Here is a 22,847-nt window from a genome sequence, read left to right as displayed (position 1 = left end):
TACAAACATCTTTTGTGTAATTTCTGTTTAACTCTGGAACGTGTCTGTGCACTGACCTTGATTCATTACTCAAACTTACATTACATATCATCAGAAACTCTTCTACTTACACTTCTAGAATATTGACAATATCAATAGCTGTACAACTTTATAAGGCAACTCACAAGAACAAGTTAAAGGCTATATATTAGGATAGTAACAAATCAACAGTTACATAATTTTATCAATAGCTATTCAACTTGATCAACATCGATCCAGTATCTGTCGAGTGTACTTATGCTTATAGAATATAAACTTTCACACTTATGCCTAATCAAATATTAAAAGTTGCAATTCACAAACAAAATGCACGTTTCATCAGCAAACAAATACACCATACTGAATGATAAAGCTACTCTGTCCCCAGCTTCCACTGCTTGTTTAATAATTCTCTTCTTCCTTTACAGTTCTTTGTTGTATTAGTTGGCCACTGCAAGCCTCTCTTGCCCTGCTCTGTTTTCCATGTAGATGAAACAATCTGTTCTTTACTTGATATGTTATCTCCCACTGTGTCCCCAGCGGCTCACCTGTACTCCAGGTGTCGAAATCTGTCAGGTCCGGACCAGGCAGCATCCCCTGCTGCTCTCAGTGCTACGCTGAGCTCCATCTCCGGCTGCACCTTGCCCTACAGCCCAATCCCGAATCACATTGGGTTACTGTGGAGATGGCCACTATACAGTTTTAGAGGGCTTCTCTTACATACTGTCTGCGCAGCTCTGACTTTGCCTCTCAGAGCTCCATGTTGCTTTTGTTCCAGTGCTTGTATAGCAGCAACTTAGCAAGCCTCCCCCCATACTTCTCGGGGGCCATGCTATTGCTGAGGCACCAGCTGCTTCTGTGGCCATGCCATCTGCCACTTCTATCACCCAGCTTGTATCCTGCAGCACACACTCCCATGTTACTTCCCATTGTGTCCTCAGCAGCTCACCTGTACTCCAGGTGTTGAAATCTGTCAGGTCCAGACCAGGCAGCATCCCCTGCTGCTCTCAATGCTATGCTGGGCTCCATCTCTGGCTGCAATTCGCCCTACAGCCCAATCCCGAATCACATCAGGTTACTGTGGAGGTGGCCGCTATACAATTTTAGAAGGCTTCTCTTACATGTTGTTTGTGCAGCTCTGAGTCTGCCTCTCAGAGCTCTGTGTTACAGCTTGTGTCCTGCTGCACACACTGCCATTCTGGGGAAACCCAGCACTGTCCTGGGTCTCCGCCGGACTGCAGCCATACCTTGGCAGAGGGGTGCAGGGTGTGCTCCAACGCACCAAATAAGTAAAGTGTGTAGCATCCACCCCTCATATCCAGCACCCTTCTTCTTGGGGGTGGTATCTCATACCCTGTCCAGACTTCTAGGCTCTGAGGTCCGCCTGCATTTCTTTCAGATTCAGGTCTGCCTGGCTACAACTCATCTGGATTTTTAGGCTCCCAGGCTCTTCGTCTGCCTGCTCAGCTCCTAAGCTCCATCATCTTATTTCTCTTAGGTCTTCAGTCATCTTCCTGAATCACCTTGGGATCACAATGCTTAATATTTAATTCCTTTTTCCCAAACCACCACAGGATCACCTCCTTACTGCTCTCTCTACAGTCCTCTACCCAAATCCCCATGGGATCATGTCAGAATCACATCAGGCTCACCAATTGTTGTCATCTTATTTCAAAAGTTCCATGCCTTCTGAGTGATTTATCATGGGCAGCTCCTCATAGCACTGACTCCATCTTCTTCACAGTACAGCCAACAAACTCCAACTTTCTTCACAGTACAGCCAACAACTCCATCTCTCGGCACAGCACAGCCAGCAAACACCAACTCACTCCTCAACCAGCTAACCCACTCTTTTGTAGCACTCATCTTCTTATTGGACACAGCTGTGGCCTATTAAAGGTAGGCCTGTTCCTAATCTTTGGTGATTAGTACAGCTGCAACTCCTTAGGTGTGAGACTACCTTCTGCACTATCTTTATTTTCTTACATTTGAGACAGAGTAGAAATTTTCCAGGTTCCAGGGTAGAAAACCATTTTGATTTAGGTTAATGTACATCTTTTAGTTAAGCCTTGAATTTGAAATCTTAGCTGTTTAGTCTGACTGCCTGTTCTTGCAAAAGCCTACGCTCAGAGAAACTGCTTCAGTGAAAGACAGAGATATAAGGGGGGGAGACAGGTCAACTTGGCCTAGGAATTCTTTCTGATAACAAAAGAACTAGCGCTAAATGTCACCCGAAGTCTGTAAAATTAATATGTATGAACCTATTGTGAAATTATATGCATATGTATTTGGAGAGAGAGATAAAAAGGGACCTGGAGATCCCAGAGGTACGCATGCCTTTTAAGGGGAGTAATTCCCGCATGCGTCCAGCGCTGCAATAAACATACCGGCTTTACAACTTTTACAAAGTTGTGGAGTTTTTGATTTTCCCCGCAAAACACATTCTATCCCTCCACACCCCATGGGAAAAAAGAGAGACCCAAAATGTCAGAAATATCCTTTCCTATATGGCGTCCACCACTGTGACTGCGTGGCTTGCAAGACAAAGAGAAAATATGTCAGCTTTCTATCCCAAGATGCCGCATTCCAAGAGACAAAGGGGAAAAAGATGGCTGACCAAAAGAACCCTCTTGGGAAGGTAGGATCTTGCAGAGCAGTTCTAGTGGCAGATGAAGCCTTGCCAGCATGTGTGGGGTCAGCTCCGCCACCAGCTGCTTCCTCCTGGCACCTGCTGGACTCTGCTGGTGTTGGTACTGATGTTCTCCATGCTGCGGGTGTGTTGGGGGGGGAAGGGGTCTGTCAGCACCAGTGCAGAATAACCCAGGCCCTCAAGACTGGCTCAAACTTCACTGCAGATAGAGTTTGCAAAGTCCACTCCAAAAGCAGTTTCTATTTGCAAAATGTAGTTTTTATGAGTTGCTACAGTTGCAAGCCCAGAAACGCACCCAAAGCAACTGCCTTCAAAGCTGAGCCTCTGCCTTCAGCAAATGCTGCAATATGGAATACAATAATGTTTTGGATTACCCACAAAAAGTAGTGTTAACCTGCCCATAAGGTGCAGAAAAATGTATCTTGAAACATTGGAAACAAATTGGGGGTGATCCCCTCACGTGAAAAACTGATAAAATTTTGTAATGAGTGGTGGCCACTTTACATGCTGGAAGATAAGAGAAGTGGCCTAAGGATGGAACCTTACAGTATAACACCATATTGCAAGTAATGTTGTCTTATAGAAGGGAAAATAGCAGGATTAAGTTCCTTTTGTTGACTTGTTTTTCACCCTAAGAAATCATCTGGAGTGACAAAAGGAATGAGGGACGACCCTGCAAGATCCATTAATTTTAGGACTTGAAAAGAAAAAGAAAAGCAAAGGGTTGAAAAGGCATTGTTATGCTTGCAGCATAGGGCAGAGGTGCTCAAAGTATGGAAGAGAAGACTAGGATGATTTAGAGCTGATGGTTGCTCCACGGCAAACAGAGGGTGAGGTGAATGATGAATCAGCAGGGAATGCAGCTAGGCACATAAGTAGGTCATGGGAGAGTGGACTGGAATGGAGAGAACACTTTAGAAGATCAGAGCATTTTAGCCTCATTGCGAAACACACTAGAAGGTGGCAAGGAGATGTTGGGGGGGATGCTTGGGATATTTTGACGGTTATCCTCTTGTTGACCAAAGGTATCAGCTGTGGTTTTTCACCTCAGAGATGCCTTTAGCTGGCTGGCAGTTAGGTACTCAGAATGAGTCCAAGCAAGGTAGAAACTCAGTTTACCTCTAGTGGAAAAGGTTCAGGCGATGGTGAAGAGAAAAAGAGCGGATTCCGCCGGAGGGTTAAATCCAGAGTTTATTCCAGGGTGACAGAGTTCTGAATCTCGGTAACAACTCCAACAGAATCCCGACCACATGGTTCCAGTGCCTTTTAAACCCACAGGGAGTGGGTAGGGAGAGGATAGGTGAACCACCAACCAGGTGGGAGGGGGAGGGTCTCAGGGGACAATGACACCTGGACAGGCCAATGACCCCAGGTCTGAGAAGCATCTTTTGAACTTCTGCCAATCACACGATGCCCTTGCTGGAATGTGGAACTTGACAAACAGCACTTAGAAAGAGGGCAACGGGGCAGGGGGAAGGGAAGGAAGAAGTTGGCACAATATGCTATCCCTATATCCGGAGGGACAGGATATAGCTTCACACCACAACATCCTCTGGCAAGTGGTCAGGAATCAGGGTCCAGTAACAGTAAAGACCCCATTTTCAATTGTGGATTTAATATCATGGAAAAAGGCAGCAGATCTGGAGAGGATCTGGATAGAGTTGCTAAAGTATTTGAAACCATAATTAGGACTCTGACTGGAATGATATACATGTGATGCTAGGTATGTTGTTGGAAAGCACAGAAAAAAGGATGGTGTTGACCATGGTCAGAAAGCAGGTGGAGGAGGCACATGCTAATGGAGACTTAGAAGGAACAGTAGATCAGAATTTTCTTTCAACAGATCCAAGGTGGGTCCCTAATTTACTGGGGCCCCGAGATCATTTAACAAGTGTCTGGGGATGACTTTATGATACTGTATTCCCTATTGTCTGCTTTATGCCCAGACGTGAGTCCTGTAACTTTAAGCTAAGCCCAGGGGAAGGGGGGTATTGTGGTTTTTACAAAGGCGTGTTCAGCTTTCTTAAGTGGTTTAACAGGGTGTCAATATTCAAAACTAGCCAGATGATTGGTTTTGTTGGGTCCAGAGGAAGTTGTTAGCAGTCCTCACAGAAAATGATTTCCATAATTGATGGATTTTCTCCTTAACTAAAAACCAAGCTATGTTAAACCACGACAGGGGGGAAGCTGGGGGAATTCTTTCAGCGGTCTGTGTTCAATCACATATCCTCCTCAAGGTTCTCTCAGCTGTGCTCTGCAGCACGGGGAGGGAGTACATCTTTTGCTTTTAGTTAGCTTATTTTCTGTTAGCTGTGGCAAGAAGCTTTTCCTGGGACTGCAACGGCATTTCCTCTGGTGATTTTCTGTGGCTTTTCCTTCTGGAACTGTTCAGCTGTCCTGGACATTAGCTTAGCTCTGGTCTGAGAACAGGCCATCACCGGGAGCCAGTGGGGACATCCCAGGACACCACATCCCGGCTCTGGACATCTGGAGGAGCCGAGCCACACCTACAGAAAGAACTCTGAATCCTCCAGCTTTCTCTGAGGTGAGAAGGGTCAAAAATTACCAGTTATCCTTTATCCCTTTTTTTTTCTTTTTTTTTTTTCTCCCATGCCTGTGCACACTCTGCTTGTTAAACTGTTTTTTTCACTTTCCTCCAAGAAATTAATCGGGGGGGGGGGGGGGGCAGGGGGAGAGTGCCGAAACCTGCCTTCTTTAGAGGAGATGTTAATTTCAGGATGTTTCCTCCTAATTTGTCTCAAACTGAGACAAAATTTGGTGTCCAGTGTGGGACTGGAGAAAGTGAAAAACCAGTAATAATTACATTCTGGTTTTAAATACTTTGTATTGGGGTACAGTCATCAGTAGTCACCATGCTGTTCGATGTAATAGTGTCTCTCTGGTCCCTAGGCATGTTTGCCTATCCCCAGATGGGGACAATTTTGTCCCTGGCATATAACTTTTACAGAGCAGGGTGTCCTAGGGTGACGTTAGGATGTTTGTATCCCCATTCGTATCTGTTATTTATGCCGGATATTTTGTTCTGTGCCTTCAAGACTGGCTCTGCAGAGTGAAAGTTTTGTTTTGGGCCTCTTATCAGCCACTCCCCCACAGCTGGCGGGACATACAGACGACGGGACAGTACATAGTGCTGGTTTTTGCTTTTTGCCCTGCTTTTTACTTTGCTCTTGCTTCTGCTTTGCTTCTGCTTGCTCTTGCTTTCTGCTTCTTCTCATTAGTTAGTTTAGCTAAACAGTACAAATTTCTTCCTGAACTGTTTCTCCTTTCCTGTTTGGACCTACTCGAACCTGCTCCAGACTGAGACCTGGGAAACACCGAGAGTTTGCACCTTGAGGCTGCAGCAGCTGCCCCAGCGCCGGAGGGACTGATAACAGAGCAACCACCCCAGGAGAGGCTTTCTGAATTTGTCATCTTTTTCAGAGCGGTGAAAGAGTGGTGTCATCTGGTATTGTTCATTTTGTGTGCTGGGGGGTGCTGTGCCTGTTAAATAAACAGGTTCTTTCCACCTCTCTCCGAGGAATCCTTCCCCAACTGGTTGGGGGGAGGGGCCATGTGGGTTTGCTTTCTGGAGGGGCCCCCTTTTTGGGGATTCTCTCCCAATTTTGCCCTAAACCAGGACACAGGGGTACGAATCAGGCTTGCTACATGATGTGCTTGGTGGTAATGGCTTATAGAAGGTTAACAGAGGTACTGGGAGCTGTTGAAAATGTGCATGGTCTGTTATTTCCCCATCCTAGTCTTGGTAGCCTGCTTTGGGGGTTTATTAGTTATTATACCCAGTCTTTTAGGGGAAACATTGGGGATGATGTTTCCCAGCCCTTCATCTCCTTCTTCCCCTTCAAATATGCAACGTCACCTTTTGAAAATCTTCAATTTCCCCTGGATGTTAAAGATACCACCTTCCTGGTGTTTTATCTGGAAGGTTTACTCTATATGGTTTGCCGCTTCTCTAGCATCAGGGCTATGTCCAGAGGGGCTGTCCAGAGACCTGCCCCAGGTGTGGAAAATCCTGAGTGGTGTGGGGTGTGAGAGGACATAGGCCAAACTCTGAAGGAATTCTTTTCCTCGGTAGCTTGGAATTTCCCCCTGAACAAATTTAGAACCCAGCTGAGATGGGGAAATATCTGAAAGAGAAATGCAATGACAACTCTAATGAGAAGAAGCTCATTGCAATATGCTGGGCCCTGGCATATGCTTATCGTGTTGTAGACTGGTAGAAGAATTATAAAAGAAAGGCCTTATGAAATCAGGCATTGTTCTGCTTAATTAATAGCTGGCCTGTCATTTCTTCTAAGTGCAGCTAAGCAGTTACAAGTTCCCATGTGAGACTATTTTTAGAATGAGAGTTCATTACCATAACAATCTGTTCTGAGGGTGAAAAACAAATGCACCTGCAACAACAAGGGATTTGTCCCGTGTTGCAGTACAAGCTGATTTGTACTGAACATTAATCCGGTTATAAATAATAAACCCAGCCCAGTTCCATAAACCAGCCTCTAGGCAGACTGACAGAGGTCTCAACTAATAACAGTTCTCCTAAATTACAAGCATTTGACTGGTTCAGACTCTGGGAGGCATGGACATTAGACCAATGACTGTTTAGAGCCGGGAGCTTTGAATTGCCTATAAAAGCAAGCCCCGAACAATAAAACACTCTGTTTGGCTGGTGAAACAATGGAGGTCTGTCATGTGTTCTGTCACAGACACACTAACACCACGTATCAGTCCCATGAGAATCAGTGAAGAAAATATGTAAACAAGAATGGAGAGATTTGATGGGCAAGTAAAAGACCTTTTACTAAACAATAAAGTAATTGGCAAGAAAGCTATTAACCAATTAAAGTTGCACATGAGGTCTGTAAAAACTGTATAAAATGAGTTGTGTGAATAAAGAATTGGTTTTTCTGCATGAAGAAACTGAGTCCCAGCTGCTTTATTGCAACACTTATCGTACACTGCTAGATCCTGTAGGGCAGCAGATACAGCCGGGGGGCAGGAAGATAAATCAGCAGACACCCAAGTCACTCAGGCTGCAGCTAAACCAGACAGGGAGACTAAGCCAATGGCAATTGCTCTTGTCCAGAGAAGGAAACACAAAGCCAAATCCATTCACCCAGTGGATGATGATGGGGAGCCAGGATCCTCACAGCCAGCAGAGGAATCAGAACCAGAAATGGTTACCGAGTCCCTGTCCACAGAAAACCTTCACAGCCTAAGAAAGGGTTACACCCGACGGTCTGATGAATCTATATTAAGTTGGTTGGTCTGCATCTGGGACACTGCAGGCAATAATAGATCTCTGGATGGTACTGAAGCGAGGTGTTTGGGATCCTTGTCACATGATGTGGGTATCGACCAAGGGATGGCAAGGGGGCCCAAAGCTCTCAGTCTCTGGACACAGCTTTTAAGAAGTGTAAAGGAAAGATACCTGTGCCCAGAAGATCTCCGGGTGCAGCAAACCCCGTGGAAGACCATAGAACAAGGGATTCAATGCTTGAGAGAACTGGCAGTGATAGAGATCGTTTTCTCAGATGACCAAACAATTAGGAGTCCAGACATGGTAAAATGTACACCAGTGATGTGGCTGAAACGCGTAAGACTTGGGCCACAAGAATATGCCTCTGGTTTCGCAATGATGAAGTGGAATGAGATAGATGAGACCGTGATTGCTATGGTGAAGAAGCTCAGGGCATATGCAGATACTGTGCATAGCCCAACACATGCAAGAATTGCAGCTGTGGTAACAAGTCTGTCAAAGCACATACAGAAAATGGAAGATAGGATGGAGGAGACTTGCCCGAAACTCAGGAAGGAGTTTATAGAGGACCTTCTCCAAATCTCGTTGGTACAGACTAGAGACCCTGTTACCAGAAGCAGATGTCCCCCAGCTAGTGAGAGAGGGTACATCCCACGAAATGAGCTGTGGTTCTTCCTGTGTGACTGGGGAAAAAAGAGGAGGTGGGATGGAAAACCCACCATTGCCCTGGCAGCACGGGTGCGTGAATTGAAAGAGGACAAGACTCAGAGAAGAAGTTCCACCAGAAGAGAAGTAGCTCCAATTGCCCACAGCTGAGCTGCCAAATATAATGGAAGAGATTACATGCCTGATCCCCTTGAAGGAACCTCTAGAGCGTATGCCCAGGGAGGGAAGGATAACCAGGACTACAGGGGCCCTGCCTCTAGCCAGGTAGAGGCTAGGGAAAGCCGCATCATTTGGACTGTGTGGATTCGTTGGCCTGGCACATCAGAACCACAAAAATACAAGGCCTTGGTTGACACTGTTGCCCAGTGCATGCTAATCCCATCAAGACATGTGGGGGCAGAACCTGTTTCTATTGCTCGAGTGCCAGGGGGATCACAGGATTTGACCCTGTTGGAAGCAAAGGTGAGCCTGACTAGAAAAGAGTCGAATAAACATCCCATTGTAACTGGTCCAGAGGCCCTGTGCATTCTGGGCATAGACTTCCTCTGAGGTAGGTATTTCAAAGACTCAGAAGGATTCAGATGGTCATTTGGAATAACAGCTATGGAGACAGAGGGCATTAAGCAATTGAACACCTTGCCTGGACTATCAGAGAACCCATCTGCAGTAGGCCTTTGGAAGAGGGAAGAGCAACAGGTACCATTTGCCACCTTGACAGTGCACCACCAGCAGTACTGGACAAATTGAGATGCTGTGATTCCCATCCACAAGATGATCCGTGAGCTGGAGAGCCAAGGGGTGGTCAGCAAGGCCCACTCACCCTTCAACAGTCCCATTTGGCTGGTACGCAAATCTGAAGGAGAATGGAGATTGGAGATTGACTGTGGACTTTTGTGCCTTTAATGAAGTGACTCCACCGCTGAGTGCTTCTGTGCTGGACATCCTGGAGCTCCAGTACGAGCTGGAGTCCAAGGCAATGAAGTGGTATACCACTACTGACATTGCTAATGTGTTTTCCTCCATTCCTCTGGCAGCAGAGTACAGGCCTCAGTACACCTGGAACCAATTACCTCAGGGGTGGAAGCACAGTTCTACCATCTGCCATGGACTGATCCAGGCTGCATTGGAGAAGGGTGAGGCTCCAGAACATCTGCAGTACATCGATGACATCATTGTGTGGGGGAACACGGCAGCAGAAGTACTTGAGAAAGGAGAGAAGATCATCCAGATTCTCCTGAAAACCGATTTTTCCATCAAGAAGAGTAAAGTCAAGTGACTTGCTTGAGAGATCCAGTTCCTGGGAGGGAAGTGGCAAGATGGACAGTGACAGATTTACACCGAGGTCATCAATAAGATAACAGCAATGTCTCCACCAACCAACAAGAAGGAAACACAAGTTTTCCTAGGCGCCATAGGTTTTTGGAGAATGCATATTCCTGAGTACAGCCAGATTGTGAGCCCTCTCTACCTGGTTACCCACAAGAAGGACAATTTCCAGTGGGACCCTGAACAGCAGCAAGCCTTTGCCCAGATTAAGCAGATCGCTCATGCAGTAGCCCTTGGGCTAGTCAGGACAGGACCAGAAGTGAAGAACGTGCTTTACTCTGCAGCCGGGAGCCATGATCTGTCCTGGAGCCTTTGGCAGAAAGTGCCTGGAAAGACTCAGGGTTGACCACTGGGATTCTGGAGTCGAAGTTTCAGAGGGTCCGAAGCAAACGACACTCCCACAGAGAAGGAAATCTTGGCTGCCTATGAAGGAGTCCAAGCCACCTCCGAGGTGATTGGTACAGAAGCACAACTCCTCCTGGCACCCCGACTACCGGTGCTGGGGTAGATGTTCAAAGCAAAGGTTCCCTCTACTCAACCTGCTACCAATGCCACATGGAGAATAGATTTTCCTCATCACGCAGCATGCCCGTATTGGAAACCCGAATCGCCCTGGGATCTTGGAAATAATTAAAAATTGGCCCAAAGGTGAAAACTTTGGCCTTGATGAAGAGAAGCAAGAAAAAGTGACACATGCTGAGGAAGCCCCACAGTAAAACTGACTGCCACAAGAAGAAACACACTACACTCTTTTCACTGATGGTTTCTGTTGCATTGTAAGGATGAAACAAAAGTGGAAAGCAGCCGTATGGAGCCCCACACAACAGGTTGCAGAAGCTACTGAAGGAGAAGGTGGATTGAGCCAACTCGCTGTGTTGCAGAAATGATTGAAAATTATATTCTAGTTAATAGATGCCTAGATTAGTGCAACAATATAAAATTAGCATGAGTAGCAGTAGTTATGCTAAGGCCGCAGTAGGCCCGGTAAACTTTAAGTGAACTTTAGTGCTTTAGTGCATGGTAGATCGGAGGATGTATTATCTAGAGAATGTACTAACCCTTATCTATGGAATGCACCTTTTGGCTGAGTAACGGATGTCATGGTGTACCTAATAAATCTCTGTATGCTATCTCTAAAAGCATGCAGGGAGATGTTGGGTGTATCATGACGTTGGTTAAAGATGTTTAGCAATGCACATAGAGTAAATGAAGCAATCATGTTAAGAAAGATATATAAACCCTGTAAATTCTGTGGCAAATTGGGGCTCTGACTTTGGACGGTAGTCCTCAGGTCCCCAGGGCCCTCAATAAAGCACCGCATAAAACAACTTTGTTGTTTTGTGTCTTTCTACTCGGATCGGGCAACAGTTTTCTGGCGACCGCGGCAGGACTCCGAAGGTGGCTGGGGCGGCTCACGTCCCGATCCACTCCACGCCGGCACCGAGGGATTCTCGGGGAGTCATCGGTTCGTGCCCGACCCCTGCGCCTGTCGGACGACTGTGAGGAGGTAAGCCCGAAGGTGCTTTATTTCTGATATCGGTATTGGGGTGCCTGTCCATAAGACAAGGTGGTAATCCTCGCAGGATTGGGCTAAGACGTCTGGTTGGGAAGCCTAGGCGCCGGCTATCAGACGCGGCGAAAGCTGCGCAGGTCCGGCACTTGCCACTCGCGGCGACGAGAAGCGGCAAGATTGGTTTTGGTTGGTTTGGTATCTAATAATAATCACGCTGTTGTTTTTGCTGTTTGCTTTTGCTGTTTATGGTTGGAATAATCGAGCTATTGATATTTATAGTTCTGCTGGTTGTGCTTAGTGCTGGTATGTATTGGTGGTTGCGGCTGATTGTTGTAAGGTTATTGAAGTAAGATGCCATTTAAAGCGTTTAAAACTATGGTCCAGTCTAACAATAACATACCGGGAAATACTCCGCTAGGTTGTTTATTGAAGCGGTGGAGGAGTGAAGGATTTTATCAGGATTTGGAGAAGGAAAAGATGATTGATTATTGTAATCATTGGTGGCCGGAATATGAAAGGGTAGGGCCGGAGTGGCCGGTGAATGGGTCTGTGGATTATTAGGTGATCACTCCTTTAATGCAGTTTTTAAAGCAAAATGAGAAATGGGATGAGGTGCCGTACTTGGATTTATTCTATCTCCTAAGGGAGAAAAAGGAATGGCAGAAGGAATGTGGAATAATGGTTTTGGAGTTAAAGAATGCGGAATGCGGAGGGTGCAAAGAAAAATCTAAATGTACTCAGTGTTTGGCTTTAACCTCCCGACTAGAGGAGGATTTATCCCCGTTCGTGGCTCCGAGTGTTCCCTCAGCCCCTGCTCCGGTTTCCCTTTCTTTATACCCGCCGCTACCTAAAGATAGTAGTAGCGATGATAGTGAGGAGGAAAAACCGGGGGAAAGTAAGAAGGAACGCAGAACTATAAAAATACAGCCTCATACTCCCTCTCCCGGCCCTTCTGGAAATGTGCAAAGAACTCCTCTTGCGTATTGGACAAGGCAAGGGCGGAGAAATCTTGGGGAACCTAAGTTAATAGCTCCCTTGAGGGAAGCAGTGGGACCCCAAGAGGATAGGGTACTGATAAAGGTGCCCTTTTCCCCCGGAGATTTGGTTATTTGGAAGCAGTCTGCAGGAAGCTATCGGGAGGATCCAGAAAGGATGGCGCGGGTGGTAAAAATGATAATTAGAACACAGAACCTGGACTGGAATGATTTGCAGGTGTTGTTAGACACATTAATGGACTCCACAGAAAAGGAGATGGTTTTAAAAGCAGCAAAGGAGAGAGCTAGAGAGGCTATAAGGTTACCATTAGCAGAAGGAACTGTTAATGATTTAGTCCCGAGCGAAGATCCAGGATGGGATCCGAATACAAGCGGGGGTATGGGCGCAATCAAAGAATACCAGGAATTGTTGCTGGAAGGGATCAGAACCGGTATGCCCAAGACATTGAATTGGTCTAAACTGTATTCAGTGAGACAGGACAAAAACGAGTCCCCATCAGCATTCTTAGAGAGACTGAAGGAAACTGCCAGAAAATATACTAATTTGGAAGTAGAGGATGAGCCAGGGAAGCTACAGCTTGCATTAATCTTTATGGGACAATCTCAAGATGATATCCGAAAGAAATTACAGAAATTAGAGGGAGAGGATACCCGCAACTTGGATAAAATGCTGGAGGTGGCCTGGAAAGTATATAACAATAGAGAAAGAGAGACCGCCAAGAGGCAGCAAGCAGGGATTCTAGCAGTAATCCAGCAAACTGGAAATAGAGGGAGGGGTAGAGGTGGATCTATGCGGGGCCGAGGAATGGGTTGCGGTAGGGGAGGATTCCAAAACACTGGGGGACGGGGACAAATTCTGGGACCCAACCAGTGTGCCTTTTGTCGCCAGATAGGCCATTGGAAGAACGAATGTCCAGTAAGGAACGGGATGAACGGGGTGGGAATGAATAGCAGTATGCCAGCAAGCTACCCGATGACTCCAGGAGATGTCGCTCAAGCTATGGTCTTGGGAAACTATCAGAATCAGAGCTGACTAGAACAGGATTTGAAGGTTAGGTTAGAAATCGAAGGGAAAGAGCAGGAATTTACTGTAGATACTGGAGCCACTTATTCGGTTTTAAATAAACGATTGGGACCAATCAGTGACACTACGATGCAAGTAGTAGGAGCAATGGGCCAGTTGGAAGAAAGGCTGTTCCTACAGCCATTAAATTTAAGATTTGGAGGAAAAGAGTTAGATCATCAATTTTTATATATGCCCAATTGCCCCAAGTCACTATTCGGAAGGGATTTGCTATCTCTTTTGAATATGAAAATTCTGTTTGAGGATGGAAGAGTTAAAGTAGAAGTCCCTGAGGAAGAAATAGCCAAATTATTTGTGATTAAAGAAGTAGAACCCACCCCTATCCCTGAGGAGGTGGAACAGGCTGTGGTACCATGGGTATGGGAGACAGGAGTTCCGGGGAAGTCCAAAGCTGCTCAACCAGTAATAGTGGAATTAAAAGAAGGGGCACAACCTGTAAATATAAAACAGTATCCTATTAAACTTGAAGCCAAAGAAGGGGTCGCTCCTCTCATAGCCCAATTTCTAACACAAGGAATACTGGAAGAATGTGAATCAGAATACAATACCCCTATTTTCCCCGTAAAGAAGCCTAACGGTAAGTATAGATTGGTACAGGATTTACGGGCAATTAATAACATTGTTAAGGACATTCACCCAGTGGTTGCAAATCCATATACTCTGTTAACATCTGTGTCTGAAAAATTTAAATGGTTTACTGTAATTGATTTGAAGGATGCATTCTTCTGCATTCCCTTGGCATTGCAAAGTAGGAAATATTTTGCCTTCGAATGGGAAAGCCCAGACACCGGTCGTAAGAAGCAACTCACCTGGACGAGAATTCCCCAAGGATTTAAAAACAGTCCCTCGATATTTGGGAATCAGTTGGCAAAAGAATTGGAAGGATGGCAGATGACTGAGGTAAGAGACTCACCGTCCTCATACGTGATTTTGCAGTATGTCAATGATATTTTTCTAGCCACTGAAGAGAAAGAATTGTGTTTGAAACTTACAATAGCATTGTTGAACATGCTGGGCCAGGCTGGATATCGAGTATCAAAGGAAAAAGCACAGCTAGTAAAGGAAAGTGTGATTTACCTGGGTTGTGAAATCATTCAGGGTCAGAGACGGTTGGGAATCAACCGAGTGGAGGCCATTTGCGCCATCCCGCTCCCGAGGAGTCATCAAGAATTAAGATCTTTCTTGGGGATGGTAGGATGGTGTCGATTGTGGATTCCGAATTTCGGGTTACTAGCAAAACCATTGTATGAGGCCCTGAAGGAACCACAGCTGAACTGGGACAGGTTAAGGAAGAATGCCTTTCAGAATTTAAAGCGAGCCCTGAAGGAGGCCCCGGCTTTAGGGCTCCCGGATCTAAGCAAGGACTTTCAGTTGTACGTGAATGAGAGACAAAAATTGGCTCTGGGAGTGTTAACTCAACGGATCGGGTCATGGAAACGCCCGGTGGGATACTTCTCGAAGCAGCTGGACACAGTTAGTGCTGGTTGGCCGTCGTGCTTGCGGGTGGTTGCGGCCACGGTGATCCTCATTCAAGAAGCCAGAAAATTGACAATGGGCAAGAAAATGGAGGTATTTGTGCCCCATATGGTACTGGCTGTTTTGGAACAAAAGGGGGGTCACTGGTTATCATCTAGCCGAATGCTGCAGTACCAAGCAATATTGAGAGAGCAGGATGATGTAGAATTGAAAATAACTAATCATATAAATCCAGCAGAATTTCTCCGCAGTGAACAGGAGGAAGGGGAATTGGCGCATGATTGTGTGGAGGTTATCGAGCAGGTATACGCAAGTCGGATGGATCTTAAGGACACACCAATGGAAGATCCAGATTGGGAACTGTTTACGGATGGATCAAGCTATGTGGAAAATGGTACCAGGTATGCAGGGTATGCCGTGGTGACTGTTCATACGGTGGTAGAGGCAAAAGCTTTACCTCCTGGCACCTCAGCCCAGAAGGCAGAGATAATTGGGCTTACACGAGCCCTTATTCTGAGTACTGGAACGAAAGTTAACATTTGGACCGATTCTAAATATGCCTTCGGGGTAATCCATGTACATGGGGCATTGTGGAAGGAGAGGGGACTACTCAGTTCACAGGGAACTTCTATCAAATACAAAGAAGAAATCTTAGCCGTGCTGGAAGCAGTACACAGGCCGACAAAGGTTGCGGTGATGCACGTAAGAGGACATCGGAAGGAAGAAGGAAAAATTTATCATGGAAATGATTTGGCAGATGTGACAGCTCGAAAGGTGGCACGAGAGGTATGGACTCAGATGGCATTAATACCTGTTAAGGTAAGCCCAGTGAATCCCTTCCTAAACCAGGCACCTAAATACACAACAGACGATGAGAAGCTGGCAACGTTATTGAATGCACAAAAGAACACGACTGGATGGTATGTGACAACAACGGGACAGGTAGTGGTACCAGCAAAAATAATGAAAGTCATCCTTGAAACAGAACATAATAAATTCCATTGGGGTGCAGAGATGCTCGTAAAATTCTTACGGAGAGAGATAGTTTCGAACCAGATGTTAACACTTGCAAAACGGGTGAATGCAATGAGCCCAGTCTGTCTGAAAAACAATCCGATTGTCAGGAAACAAATTCAACTGGGGAAACTACAGGTAGGACCGGAACCAGGAGATTATTGGCAGGTAGATTTTTCCGAGTTACCAAAAGCACAGAATTTCAAGTACTTATTAGTGTATGTCTGTACTTTTTCAGGATGGCCAGAAGCCTACCCCTGTAGGACAAATCAGGCTAAGGAAGTGGTCAGGACATTGCTCAAAGAAATTATTCCCAGGTTCGGAGTACCTCTAGGGTTATCATCGGATAGAGGTCCACATTTTATAGCTGGAATCGTTCAAACAGTAGCTAGGATGCTGGACATATCATGGGAGTTGCACACACCTTGGCGACCTCAATCAAGTGGTCAGGTTGAAAGAATGAATCAAACATTGAAAGGGCAAATTAAGAAAATTTGTCAGGAAGCTAAAATGCAATGGCCGCAAGCATTACCGTTAGCTTTATTGCGAATTAGGATAAAGCCCAGAGAGAGGTTGGGAGTAAGTCCTTATGAGATTCTATATGGGAAACCTTATCATGCTACTGTACTGAAGGGAGATTTGCATGTACAAGGGGATCAAGTGATATTTAATTATGTAATGTCACTAAACAGAACTCTCAACAGCCTACGGGGAGCCCTGCAGTGGAACCGACCTCTACCACTGGAGAATCCCGTCCATGACATCCAGCCTGGTGACCGAGTGTATGTGAAAAACTGGTTTACGGATCCACTGAAAGAAACATGGGACGGTCCTTACCAGGTGATCCTGACGACATACACAGCAGTAAAGGTGGCGGGAATCGACACCTGGATCCACTACACTCGAGTCAAGAAAACTCCAACACAATGGGAGGCTCAGATGGTCTCCCCGACGCGAATGATATTTCGCGCAAAGCCGCATTCTTAATCATTCTGTTACTGGTAATGATGAAATTGATACCTACTCAAGGTGTTGTGGTTGTTACTGTTTCAGAACCTGTTGTCGGAATCATGGAAGGGATGGATGTGAATCTGACCTGTGCTGTTACCAATGACCAGAAAGCTGAAGCCCGAGATTTATGAGTATTCTGGAAACAAGGAGCTGGGTACCCCAAGGCAAGTTTTACTACCGTTTGGGATAGGGATGCACAGAAAGGGAACACCACATTACAATTGAAGCAAGTAACCAAGGAAGATATGGAAATCTATATGTGTATAGTGCAAATTAAGTATAGCTTTGACTATAAGAAAATCAAATTGAGGGTGGTATCTTGGAGATTACGGGAAGGAACTGTTTCTCAGGAATCGGTGTCAGTTAAGCCAACATCCGCTATTCAAGACATGTGGGACGGTCCCCCGTTAAAGCTCAATTGCCCATTCACGCTGACAGAAGCATGTAAACAAGATGTGAAGGTTAAGTGGTGGAGAGAACAACAACAAATGTGGGAACAAATTGACCAGGGAGTGAGTTGGTGGAAATTAGGGGACAAAGGAATTGGGTGGTTAAACATCTCAGACCCTAAACAAGGCATGGATGAAGGGCGATATCTGTGTTTAGTTATGTGTGGATTAGATGCAGACTATGGTATCCGATCGTCAATAGCTAAGGCACATTTGGGGGAAAGGGTCAAGGCAACACATGGAATATTTCGAGCAGTACGAAACATGGCAGTCATTCTAGTCTGTAAGATAGAAAGGGATGTACAGTTTATTGAATATGGATGGTGGTTTAAGGGAAACAATATATGGGACAAAGAAGGGAAATATCGCAGGGAAAAACGATCAGACCAAACTATCGTCCTTATAATCAAGGACGTACAGCCTGAAGACGAGGGATATTATTGGTGCTGGATTAGCAAAGATTCTTGGTGGGGACATTCAAGGACGATGGTCTCACTAACTCGAGGGAAACCGAGAGGAGTAAGAGAAACCAATATCACCATTCAAAATGAGCAGGAACAAGAAAATCTGATAGTAGGACTGATCAGAGATTTTGGGACAGTACAAAATGTCTCACGAATCACAGCATGCCTGCCACTCCCACAGGCAGCTGGGGAGCCTATTCCATGGGGAGTGATTCCGGTCCCAATGCCCCCAACAATACAAGAAAACATGACAGTCATGTGTCAAATGGAGGTCGTAGAAAAGGAGGTAGTGGAGATTAAAGAAGGTTATTCCCCAGTATGGAGATATTTGTCAATTTGGGCTTGTCGGGAAAAAGGAGGTAGATACGAACCAAAACCTGGATTGTACGGAGGATTAGGAAATTATGGTTGGTGTTTTGATAAGCAAGACCAACGAATTAAGAGGAAGCAATTATCTCGGGAAATACGGTGTCATAATATGACACAAGAACAGCCCTTATGGGACCACTGGGAGGCTATTTGGGGTCCAAGTTTGCTGGAACACTATAGTTATATTGGGCCTGTTGATTGGTGTGTACAGTGGACAGGAAGTAAAAACCAATCACATGCAGAAGTGTCGGAGATATATACCTCTACTAGAGAGAGGGTAATAACAAAGGAAAACTGGAATTGTACAGAAGTCTATACATGTGATACTCCAGGGGATCAAATTAGCCTAGTCCCAGTAAGGGTCCTTTTGAAATGGGGATGTGAATGTAGGAGATACAATCATACGGTACCAGGCAAACCCCTTATGAATGGGTTTTATGGAAGGGTCTCCTGTAGAACAACTACACTCAGAAGTCCAGGAAATTTGGTGTGGGTAATGGAACATGGACAGTGGACCACTCATCTCCCTTTGGACGGACCAGTGACACAAATAACTTTGGGAGTACCCACGCTATGCCCCTTGTGGAAACAGTCTAAGTTAAGGGCATCAGGGACTAGGAAAAAGAGAGAAATTGATGATGATTTGAATTTATTAGGAGATGAAGACCAATGGCATGAACCAGACAGTGGGGTGAAGTTCGGATGGGCATTAGAATCTTTGTTTGCACCAATAGCTACATATAGAAATAGAGAAATGTTGTTTAAGTTACTGAGACAAACAGAGAGACTGGCAGTAGCAACTAGAAAAGGGTTCACAGATCTGAACTTACAGTTGCAGGCTACTTCCCGTATGACCCTCCAAAATAGAATGGCTCTAGACATGTTGTTATTGAAAGAGCATGGAGTCTGTGGGTATTTAAACAAAAGAATTTATCACTGTTGCATCCATATCCCAAATGTAACTTTAGAGGTGGAGAAAGATATCTCCCAACTAGAAACAGTGGAATCTGGAACAAAGGAAATCGAAAAGGAGGCCCAGCACAATTGGATAGGAGCCTTGTTAGACTCAATGGGGCTTCAGGTTTCTGGTTGGATATCGTCAATATTGCAATATGTACTGTTGTTTGTGATTGTACTTATCGTTGCTTGGATAGCATATAGATGTGTTTTAGGAATAATAACCAAGGAAACAAGACGAACCCGAAGATTGGTAAAAGCAATAGGAAGAAACTACGGATTGGGAATTCCCCCGCCTAAATACGAAGAGGTGGCCCTTCCTGCCCTTCCTAGAAGAACCGAAGCTGAAGGTTGAGCATCCTTGCAGAAGATCTGAAGAATGCTCAAAAGGGGGGACTTGTTGCAGAAATGATTGAAAATTATATTCTAGTTAATAGATGCCTAGATTAGTGCAACAATATAAAATTAGCATGAGTAGCAGTAGTTATGCTAAGGCCGCAGTAGGCCCGGTAAACTTTAAGTGAACTTTAGTGCTTTAGTGCATGGTAGATCGGAGGATGTATTATCTAGAGAATGTACTAACCCTTATCTATGGAATGCACCTTTTGGCTGAGTAACGGATGTCATGGTGTACCTAATAAATCTCTGTATGCTATCTCTAAAAGCGTGCAGGGAGATGTTGGGTGTATCATGACGTTGGTTAAAGATGTTTAGCAATGCACATAGAGTAAATGAAGCAATCATGTTAAGAAAGATATATAAACCCTGTAAATTCTGTGGCAAATTGGGGCTCTGACTTTGGACGGTAGTCCTCAGGTCCCCAGGGCCCTCAATAAAGCACCGCATAAAACAACTTTGTTGTTTTGTGTCTTTCTACTCGGATCGGGCAACAGCTGAACTCAAAGCCATTCAGTTGGCCCTGGACATTGCTGAAAGAGATAAGTGGCCAAAGCTCTACCTCTACATGGATTCATGGATGGTAGCCAATGCTTTGTGGGGTTGGCTGGAAAAGTGGGAAAAGGCTAATTGGCAGTGTGAGTGAAAACCAATCTGGGCTGCTGAAGAGTGGAAGGACATTGCTGCCTGGGTAGAGAAGCTATCTGTGAAAGTCCGCTATGTGGATGCCCATGTCCCCAAGAGTCAGGCTAATAAGGAGCACAGAAACAACAAGAAGGTAGATTGTGGATGCTGAAAGTCTGGTCAGAGAAAGAGTCAGATGAACTTTCCCAGGCCTTCCTCTGGGAAAGTTTTGGGATAGTTCAGAGAAAGAATTAAAACAATCCTTAATCTTTGCAGCTGGTGTTTTGAATGTGCTGTTTACTTGTAAGATGGTTACAAGAACGGTGTTGTTCCTAATTAGCCAGTGGTGTGAGGGGTGTTGATTAAGGGCCAATCAGATCCAGCTTTATTGTAACTGTCTATAAAAGAATGTGTGGTGCCTAATTAACTTGCATTTTGCCTTCTGAGAAGCTAGGAGTCTATGTTGCCTCATTCATCTGTCCTTAATACAAGAGCAGCAGTAGACCAGGCTGAAAAGATAGAGATATCCCAGATAGACTTGGATTGGCAACACAAGGGGGAGTTGTTCCTAGCTCGATTGGCCCATGATGCCTCAGGCCATCAGGGCAGAGATGCTACCTATAAGTGGGCACAAGACCAAGGGGTGGATCTAACCATGGAGAGTATCTTCCAGGTTATTCGTGACTGTGAGACGTATGCTGCGATCAAACAGACCAAGCAGGTGAAGCCCCTATTGTATGGTGGGTGGTGGTCTAAGTATGGGGAAGCCTGGCAGATTGATTACATCACACTGCCTCGAACTCGCCAAGGCAAGCGCTATGTGCTCACAATGGTAGAAGCCAGCACAGGATGGTTGGAGACCTCCCCTGTGCCTTACACTACTGCCTGGAACACCATCCTGGGCCTTGAAAAGTAAGTCCTTCGGAAGCATGATGCTTCCAAGAGAATTGAGTCTGACAATGGCACCCATTTCAAGAACAGCCTTATAAACACTTGGGCTAGGGAACATGAAATTGAGTGGGTGTACCATATTCCTTATTGTGTTCCAGCTGCTGGTAAAGTGGAGTGGTGCAATGGATTGTTAAAAACCACCTTGAAGGCACTGGGTGGGGGATCTTTCAAAAACTGTGAGCAAAGGCCACCCGATTAGTTAACACCCGAAGCTCCACTAACTGAGCAGGCCCTGCCCAATCTGAGCCCCTGCATTCAGTAGACAGAGACAAGGTCCCAGTAGTACATGTTAGAGGTCTGTTAGGAAAACCAATTTGGATTAATTGTGCCTTGAGTAAAGACAAACCCATCCATGCGTTTGTCTTTGGTCAGGGACTAGGTCAGACAGTGGGTAATGCAGAAGGATGGAGAGACACGTTGTGTATCACTGGGAGATTTGATGTTGGGTGAGAACCACGTGTAAATACCACTGTTTGCTGAATGTCACTGCCACTACCTGTATGTAGATATATATATATATGTGTATAAATGTGTGTGTGTAGAGTTGGAATATATTAGTTTGGGCATTAAGCTGACAATATGGAATAAGGGGTGGAATGTCTTGGGATGACTTTACAATACTATATTCCCTATTGTCTGCTTTATGCCCAGACGTGAGTCCTGTAACTTTAAGCTAGGCCCAGGGGAAAGGGGGTATTGTGGTTTTTACAAAGGCTTGTTCAGCTTTCTTAAGTGGTTTAACAGGGTGTCAATATTCAAAACTAGCCAGATGATTGGTTTTGTTGGGTCCAGAGGAAGTTGTTAGCAGTCCTCACAGAAAATAATTTCCATAACTGATGGATTTTCTCCTTAACTAAAAACCAAGCTATGTTAAACCACGACAGGGGGGAAGCTGGGGGAATTCTTTCAGCGGTCTGTGTTCAATCACATATCCTCCTCAGTGTTCTCTCAGCTGTGCTCTGCAGCACAGGGAGAGGGAGTACATCTTTTGCTTTTAGTTAGCTTATTTTCTGTTAGCTGTGGCAAGAAGCTTTTCCTGGGACTGCAACGGCATTTCCTCTGGTGATTTTCTGTGGCTTTTCCTTCTGGAACTGCTCAGCTTAGCTCTGGTCTGAGAACAGGCCATCACCAGGAGCCAGTGGGGAGGCCCCAGGACACCACATCCCGGCTCTGGACATCTGGAGGAGCTGAGGCACAGAACTCTGAATCCTCCAGCTTTCTCTGAGGTGAGAAGGGTCAAATATTAACAGTTACTCTTTTTTTCCCCCCCCTGTACCTGCGTGCACTCTGCTTGTTAAATAAATGGTTTTTTCACTTTCCTTCAAGAAATTCATCTTGTATGGGGGGGTAGGGCGGCGGGAGGGGGGAGGGAGTGCCGAAACCTGCCTTCTTTAGAGGAGACGTTAATTTCAGGACATATCCTCTTAATTTGTCTCAAACCAAGACAACAAGATAGCAGAGATTAATATTGTTGGGTGTAAAGCATGCTATACCGAAAGCCATGAACTGGTCAAAACTGTATAAGGCAAAGCAGGACAGTACTGAATCCCCCACAGCTTTCATGGAATGATTAAAGGTGACTTCCAGAAAATATACTAGTAATGTA

The 22,847-nt window shown here is 45.4% G+C and overlaps 1 protein-coding gene across 1 annotated transcript; it reads left to right on the top strand.

Moving 5' to 3' along the window:
* The first annotated feature begins 8,321 nt into the window (after positions 1-8,321).
* On the top strand, positions 8,322-21,349 carry LOC132341411 (uncharacterized). Its single transcript, XM_059872958.1, has 6 exons — positions 8,322-8,436; positions 9,521-9,745; positions 11,327-11,445; positions 13,774-15,573; positions 21,003-21,202; positions 21,340-21,349. The coding sequence occupies exons 1-6, from the start codon at positions 8,322-8,324 to the stop codon at positions 21,347-21,349; spliced, it is 2,469 nt and encodes an 822-aa protein (XP_059728941.1).
* The last annotated feature ends 1,498 nt before the right edge of the window (positions 21,350-22,847 follow it).

Source organism: Haemorhous mexicanus, chromosome W (genome assembly GCF_027477595.1).
Source record: "Haemorhous mexicanus isolate bHaeMex1 chromosome W, bHaeMex1.pri, whole genome shotgun sequence".
In the NCBI taxonomy this organism is placed as follows: domain Eukaryota; kingdom Metazoa; phylum Chordata; class Aves; order Passeriformes; family Fringillidae; genus Haemorhous; species Haemorhous mexicanus.
Note: the sequence above shows the minus strand (reverse complement) of the source record. Positions and strands in the feature narration are given on the sequence as shown.